Genomic DNA, 7,651 nt, shown 5'->3' on the forward strand with positions numbered 1-7,651 from the left:
TTTACACATTGCTAGATACACTTTAGATTAGAAGGCTAACACTGCTCTTGCGTTTCACAGCATGTGGGTTTATATAAAAAAATTCAATTACAGAAAGAGTGAAACTGAAATAAGTTTTCTGAAATGAGGCCATGTGTTGTTAACCTCTGGAGAGGCTGGGAGCTGGGTTATAATTGTATATCAACTTAATTTTCATTGATTTTCATTTCCAATTTGTTCAGTTTAAAGCGTTGCACAGTGGCTAGTGCACATGCTGAGCAATATTTGTTCAGAGTAAGAGAAAATGAATTTGTTTCTAGAAGTAATACCAACATGTTCTTAGGGACAGAAGTAAATTATTTTATTTGGTCATTGATATGAGAAACCCACAGTGAGTTGGTTGTCAAGTACAAGCAGCTATTGAGGGCAGAATGACTTTTACACAAGGTTAGAGTTCACTAATTACCTTATCTCCACACACTGGTCCTGCACCACTGCCAAAAGCTTGCCATTACTGGAGAGAGATAGAATTCAGTGAGAAATGGTGACAAGAAAGGGTGATAATTTAAGGGAAAGAAATAGGAAATGGGACCAATGACAATGATTGCTTTACACAGTGCAAAGGTTGTTAAGTGGGATCGGACAAAGAAACTAATTTAAGTTGAGATATTACCGGTAAATGAAAGGTCAAGATTATTTGAAAAGACCCAACATGCTCACCTTGATAAAACCAGCTGCCAATTGATCTGCTTGTTGGACAATCGAACAAGCCCAGGAGGTAGAAAGGAGCTGGTGGGGCTACAGTTCACAAAGCAGAGTAACAAAGTTACATGTATTTTAGTAATTGTCAGCTCTTAGTTAAATGTATAAATAAGAATAAGAAACTCTACATTGTAAGCCTATACTTCTATCTTGATCTAAAGAAGGTAGATCTCTGAGGCTAGCAGACTAATGGTTGGAGGAAACTTTGTTGAATTTTTTACAAGGTCTGCCAGCCACCTGCTGAGAGTATAAGCAGAGCTGGACTCTGAAGTATTACACACTCCCACAGACAAGATTTAATAAAAACGCAGTAATGATGTCAATGACTTAAAATTGCATTTACTGTATTTGGATACCACTGTGCACTAAATCTACTTTCAATTGTAATTATGTACTAAGCAAAACCATAATACTATATTTCTGTCAAGTATAAGAATAAATTAATCATTTATTCTTATTATAATTTTGTATTATTTATTATTCAACTGACAGCATTTGACATCATTCACGTATAAGAATTGTGTATAAACAGACATAAACTAATTACCATACGTGCAATATAATGATAGTGGATGTGGTTTTAAAATATCACAAATAATGCAATACCTACCTGTACCACAAGTAGTGTAGAATCAACCGGAATGGTCCTGTAAAATGTAATTGTCAAACCAATAATTCTACAATCAGTCTGGATCTAAGATTTGACTAGACTTAAAATGAACACATTGTTTCATTAGAACAGACTTGTTGAGAAGTGAATGGTGCGAAGCTGCCCTCTTTTGGCATTTACTGGTCATGAACAAAAGAAGTTAAAACGTACCTGTCACTGCTTTTGCAATAATAGAGTTGCTGTATTCTCTGTTGCCTCGTTGCTGTAAATATAAATAATCTTTGAGCACAACTTGGTCAGTTTTAGAATCATTCCGTGCAATAAAACTTCCAGTTGAATATGATGCTAATGCGACATATTTACAATGCATGACTCGAGGCTACAGTTGGATTTAAATCTTTAGTTGTATGATGAACAATTATTGCAAATAAATAATAATTTTTAGCCAACCGACCATGGGGCTACGTGGCTTTGAGTACTTGACCCCGTGAAACTAATGCTAGATAACTTTCGGCGCTCATTTTTTCTCGCATTTCTACATGGCTGCCTGTATAAAGGAGTTGGACGTTCGCTAAAAGTATTACTTAGCCTACCTGTGTGTCCGTTTCAGGTGGCCATTCTGTAATAACCAGTAAATCGTATAAAATGTTTTCTTCATCGCTTTCAATCAAACTATCTTCAGCCATATTTACTTGTGCCAGCTGTCAAATGTCTACGGCAGGTCGCAAGGGACAAACCAAATTAGTAAATAAATGCTTGCGTGAGAAATATAATAAAATAACTCTAATTGCCTTTTATAATTATATTTTAATTATTCTTATTAATTTATAAAACTGCTGTGATCTCTGTTTTTTTAAAAACTAAAAGTTGAAACAATCCACCGGAACCAATATTTGTAGTTTGTGCATCCGTCCTGTAAATGTGCAACACCAAGTTGCACACGTTACATCCGGTTGAGTTGCACTTCTTTCAGGAATTATGGCAGCGTTTTCTGGTAAGATTTTAACATTTTAGCTATGGAAGCACTTTGATTTTAATATCATAAAGATGGCAGACCAAAATTTAAATGTGAAACCAGTATAACAACCATATAATTAATTCTGCGTTCAACAGAAATGGGGGTTATGCCTGAAATTGCGCAGGCCGTGGAGGAGATGGATTGGTTGTAAGTGACTTTACATATATTAAAAGTATATCAACAAAACAAAACTGTGTTACTAGCTTTGAATTGCCAATTATGCAACTATTTCCGATGCATATAGCATTATAATTACTTGTTTGTTTGTTTGTTTTTCTTAGACTGCCTACTGATATTCAGGCAGAATCTATTCCCCTTATTCTTGGTGGAGGGGATGTACTGATGGTAGGTTGGAAAAAATTTGTTCACTTTCCAAAAGACATACCAATTGAAGTGATTTGATCATGCATTGTATTTTTAGGCAGCAGAAACTGGCAGTGGTAAAACTGGGGTATGTATATAATATATTGTATTAATTCAAGGTATTAAATAATTGAAAAAAAAAGATCTTAATTATGATCTTAATAAATTGTTTTTCAGGCCTTCAGTATCCCTGTAATCCAGATTGTGTATGAAACCCTGAAAGATCAGCAGGAGGGAAAGAAGGGGCGAGCCGCCATAAAGACTGGAGGAGCCAGTAAGGACATATTCATAAATAATGCCAGTTGAAATAGTTATTGTTATAAACCAGTGAATGATCATACATTATTTTATTTTTCAGTCTTCAACAATTGGCAGATGAATCCTTATGACCGTAGTCCTGCCTTCGGTAAATTTATGCTATTTTATGATTCTTTTTTTTTTTTCTTTTTTTTTTTTTTTTTTTTTTTTTTTTTTTTTTTTTTTTTTTTTTTTTTGAGTTATTCATGTGCATGTTTTTTTCTCTCTCAGCTATTGGGCCAGATGGACTTTGCTGCCAGAGTAGGGAGTTCAAAGAATGGCATGGTTGCCGCTCAACCAAGGGTGTCACAAAAGGTCTCAACGGATGAAACAAAATTATACTGGGGGAATCAAATTATTGTTTCTGAAATTGTTTTATGTGTTTTTTGTAATGTCTCCAGGAAAGTATTACTACGAGGTGGCATGTCATGATCAAGGGCTGTGTCGCGTGGGTTGGTCCACTAGTCAGGCAGCCTTGGACTTGGGTATGTTTTTTTTGTATGTTTTCACTTCATGTTTGACCTCAATAACATATAAGCCACAATTATTTTTTTCTGTATTTTATCTCAATTATCATAAATAACTGAGTTTCTTACATTTAATGCTAGGAACTGACAAGTATGGTTTTGGATTTGGTGGAACTGGAAAGAAATCCAACAATAAGCAGTTTGACAGCTATGGAGAGGTAGAAATATTAATAATTCAATATGTAGGTTTATAAAATTATTTTTTTATAATCTGGAAGGTTGACTTTGACATTTATTTTTCTTCAGGAATTCACCATGCATGACGTAATTGGATGCTATTTGGATCTGGAAAAGTACCAGATTTCCTTTTCTAAAAATGGTGCAGTACTCCTAATTCAAAATTATAATGAAATATTTGGTGTGTGCTTTTTGTTTTTTCTCATTATGGTTTATTTCCCTCTACACTTTCCCTCCTGTATTTAGGCAATGACCTTGGTGTTGCATTTGACATTCCGCAAAACCTAAAGAATCAAGCCTTTTTCGCCTCCTGTGTGCTCAAGGTGCTTACAGAACATTGTATGTATGAGTTGTTTATTATTGTAACACTCAGTTCTGTGATTAGAATGCAGAGCTCAAGTTTAACTTTGGAGGAGAGGATTTCAAGCATACACCTAAGAGTGGGTTTGTTGCCTTGGATCAAGCACCAGAAGGTCATGCAGTCAAGTCTTCTCAAACAGGTATGTTATGTTGCAAATAGCTAGAATTGTGAGAACAAGTTACTAGATTTTAGATACAGATCTGAATGTATGAAAATCTGTTCCATCCAATACATGTAATGAAAATGTGTATGAATATTGTGTTTAGGAAGTGCAAAAGTGACCCAGGTGAATACATCATCCAATTTGCCTAAAGCTCTGATCATTGAACCATCTAAGGAATTGGCTGAGCAAACTCTCAACAATGTCAAACAATTTAAGAAATATGTTGACAACCCAAAGCTCAGGTAGTGTATATTATAGTAGTACATGGTGATTGTAAAATTACATTGAAAAAAAAAACATGATCTATCTTTGCAGAGAATTATTAGTGATTGGTGGTGTGGCTGCCAAAGAACAGCTGGCTGCATTGGAGCAAGGTGTATGTAACCCAAATATACTAAAAGCCTTTGCTTTTACATTTACAATATTGCATACATTACAACTTTAATATTTCTTTTCTATTTTCAAGATTGACATAGTTGTCGGGACACCAGGCCGACTAGATGACCTCATATCCACAGGGAAACTTTCTCTGGCCCAAGTTCGATTCCTTGTCCTGGACGAATGTGTATGTCATTGTTAGTTTACTTGGCAACATCAAGATCACCTGTTGAGTTTTTGTTTACACTTTGTTTTAAAACTTTTAGGATGGACTTCTGACTGCAGGATACACAGACTTTATTAACCGGCTCCACAAACAAATCCCTCAGGTCACATCTGATGGCAAGAGGCTGCAAGTAAGCCATGTGAATGCTGTGTTTATTGTGTCGCATCAAAACATTGTTTGACCCATCTATATTTTGTCAGGTGATAGTTTGCTCAGCCACACTGCACTCGTTTGATGTAAAGAAGTTGTCCGAACGCATCATGCACTTCCCCACTTGGGTAGATTTGAAAGGAGAGGACTCTGTGCCCGAGACTGTTCACCATGTTGTGGTTCCAGTCAATCCCAAAGCTGACCGCCTATGGGAGCAACTGGGCAAAAATCACATCCAGGTAAATCACTAACTCACAAAGTATAAAGGTTCATTGTTAGTGATATAGTGATTACATAGTGTAATCATTTTTTGTCTTATGACAGACTGATGAAGTACATGCCAGAGATAACACCAGACCTGGAGCCAACTCTTCAGGTTAAATTATGTTTCATACATTACCAAATAAGTAATAATGCAAAACAGCAGTAGTAACCGTAATTGTCAATACCTTAAATCATATATGATGTTACTACAGAAATGTGGTCAGAAGCCATCAAAATCTTAAAGGGCGAGTACACGGTAAGGGCCATAAAGGAGCATAAGATGGACCAGGCTATCATCTTTTGTCGCACTAAGATCGACTGTGACAATATGGAGCAGTACTTTATCCAGCAGGGGGGAGGTATGATACATGACTTATGGTACTCCACAACTAGATTACAAATATGACAACTTTTTTTGTTTGTCTTTTAGGTCCAGATAGTAAAAACCACCAGTTATCTTGCGTGTGTCTCCATGGTGACCGTAAGCCAAATGAGCGAAAAAATAACTTGGAGCGCTTTAAGGTAACAAACTTGATATAGCGATTATAGTAAATGTGTTTGTTTTGCAATTTTATATTTTTGTGTTTTTTATTTAGAGAAAAGAAGTGAGACTGTTGATCTGCACAGATGTCGCAGCTAGAGGAATTGATATCCATGGGGTCCCTTATGGTAAACTAATTAAAGAACTAGATGAGGTTATATTAGAGGATAGATATCGTTGGCATCATAGGATACTCTCCTAAAAAAATGTTCAAGGTTTTCAGGAAGATACAAAAATAAAACAGATGTGCCAATTAGAAGACTTGGGTGGTTTGCGTTATGGGCTGTAAAAATCTTTCTGATTAGCCGAGGACTGAGTCAATGACACCTACATATTCTGATCCTGCAATTTGGCCAAAATATGAGTTGGGATTATTATTATTTTAGGGTATTCTGTATTAATTTACTTGTTTTGTAGTGATCAATGTGACTCTACCTGATGAGAAACAGAACTATGTGCATCGTATTGGCAGAGTTGGAAGAGCAGAAAGGTCTGAAAATATTATTAATTGTATAACTACCTATAAATGTCACTGTGATACATTATTATTTTTTATCCATTTTGCTTGAATTTACTTTTAGAATGGGGCTTGCTATTTCCCTGGTTGCCATGGAAAAAGAAAAGGCAAGTAGAAATTTTACACAATTTAGTAAATGTAGTTTTACATTATTCTAAGCATGCATGTCGACACTTGTAGGTGTGGTACCATGTGTGTCCAAACAGAGGAAGAGGATGCTACAACACAAAACTAAAGGAGGACGGTGGCTGCACCATCTGGTACAATGAGAAAGAGGTGAACTCAGACTCAATTAATATTCATATATTAATTGTTTTCCCTTTTGTAATGTGCATCATTAACTCCATCATGTAAAATTTGGATACCTTTGCCTTGGATCTTTTGACAGTTGTTGTCAGATATTGAAGATCATCTAAAATGCACCATCACTCAGTGTGAGCCAGACATCAAAGTGCCTGTCGATGAGTTTGATGGGAAGGTTACGTACGGTCAGCGCAGGGCACTGGGAGGTACGTCTCATTTTAAATATGTTGCACAAGATGTAATGCTGTCTGGAAAAAAATCTTGTAGAACTATTATCTAATTATTGTTCTGGCGTGGTGTTTTGTAGGGGGTAATTACAAGGGTCATGTGGATGTCCTTGCCCCAACTGTCCAGGAGTTGGCAAGTCTTGAGAGAGAGGCCCAGTCTTCGTTTCTTCACCTGGGATATCTGCCTAACCAATTATTTAGAGCATTCTAAACTTACAACAAGAACCATTACACTGCTGATGAGAGCTCTGTAGTACGTGTTGCAGTATCATGCATCATACATGAATTTCAAATTTGCAATAAATATAAAATAACTTATATTCCTGATAAGGTCAGGCTATGAAAGCATCTTAGCAAATATTTAATTTCCCAAAAGACATGCCTCTACTGAGACGTGATTTTATTTTATTTTTTTGTAAATCTGTACGACCAATTGGATTAAGTTGTGTATTTAAGTTTACTATTTGGTCCAATGTTGAAAGCCAGATGTTTGGGAGAATACAATGAAAGTAATAAATCGTTTGTCTCATTTGATTTTTTTTGTCTGTGTTACATTTATGCTATACCAATTCACATTTGCCTGTTGTAACACTTCATATGACCTCTAGGTGGAGCTCTCTACCTCATAAAGTCCACTATTTTCATCAAGCTTGACCACACAAATCGCAAACAAGCCCATGTGACCATAGGACAAGAGTTCTCAAAATAAAATGAATTATTAAAACTATAGTCACCACAGAGACTTCTTTTATGTGTTACTGAAAGCTGTCAGATCAAGAGGTATAGCC

General features: G+C 35.9%; 2 protein-coding genes across 2 annotated transcripts in view; one reads left to right on the forward strand and one right to left on the reverse strand.

The window, feature by feature from the left end:
* nbas (NBAS subunit of NRZ tethering complex) overlaps positions 1–2,065 on the reverse strand; it is a 150,458-nt gene extending 148,393 nt beyond the window's left edge. Inside the window, exons 1-5 of the mRNA XM_033990759.2 lie at positions 1,945–2,065; positions 1,562–1,613; positions 1,352–1,388; positions 700–777; positions 446–493 (exon numbers count right to left, since the gene is read on the reverse strand). Coding sequence (XP_033846650.1) covers positions 446–493; positions 700–777; positions 1,352–1,388; positions 1,562–1,613; positions 1,945–2,037 — 308 coding nt within the window. The 5' untranslated portion in view covers positions 2,038–2,065. The remainder of the gene's footprint in view (positions 1–445; positions 494–699; positions 778–1,351; positions 1,389–1,561; positions 1,614–1,944) is intronic.
* Positions 2,066–2,270: 205 nt separating this feature from the next.
* Positions 2,271–7,583, forward strand: ddx1 (DEAD (Asp-Glu-Ala-Asp) box helicase 1). Its single transcript, XM_033990769.2, has 26 exons — positions 2,271–2,345; positions 2,465–2,516; positions 2,651–2,714; positions 2,791–2,820; positions 2,910–3,006; positions 3,091–3,138; positions 3,261–3,344; positions 3,431–3,514; positions 3,638–3,714; positions 3,803–3,875; positions 3,980–4,056; positions 4,119–4,233; positions 4,361–4,499; positions 4,573–4,633; positions 4,724–4,822; positions 4,902–4,991; positions 5,062–5,250; positions 5,336–5,387; positions 5,488–5,634; positions 5,706–5,797; positions 5,872–5,944; positions 6,234–6,306; positions 6,398–6,440; positions 6,514–6,609; positions 6,722–6,842; positions 6,944–7,583. Exons 1-26 carry the CDS (start codon positions 2,330–2,332, stop codon positions 7,072–7,074), a joined length of 2,223 nt encoding a protein of 740 aa, XP_033846660.1. The 5' UTR covers positions 2,271–2,329; the 3' UTR covers positions 7,075–7,583.
* Positions 7,584–7,651: the final 68 nt, after the last annotated feature.

Source organism: Periophthalmus magnuspinnatus, chromosome 24, assembly GCF_009829125.3.
Source record: "Periophthalmus magnuspinnatus isolate fPerMag1 chromosome 24, fPerMag1.2.pri, whole genome shotgun sequence".
Lineage (NCBI taxonomy): Eukaryota > Metazoa > Chordata > Actinopteri > Gobiiformes > Gobiidae > Periophthalmus > Periophthalmus magnuspinnatus.

Coding starts and splice junctions, on each gene's coding strand:
- ddx1 (XM_033990769.2), top strand. Junction 2,715..2,790: donor GTGGAGGGGATGTACTGATG/GTAGGTTGGAAA, acceptor TTGTATTTTTAG/GCAGCAGAAACTGGCAGTGG. Junction 3,876..3,979: donor GATTTCCTTTTCTAAAAATG/GTGCAGTACTCC, acceptor TCCTGTATTTAG/GCAATGACCTTGGTGTTGCA.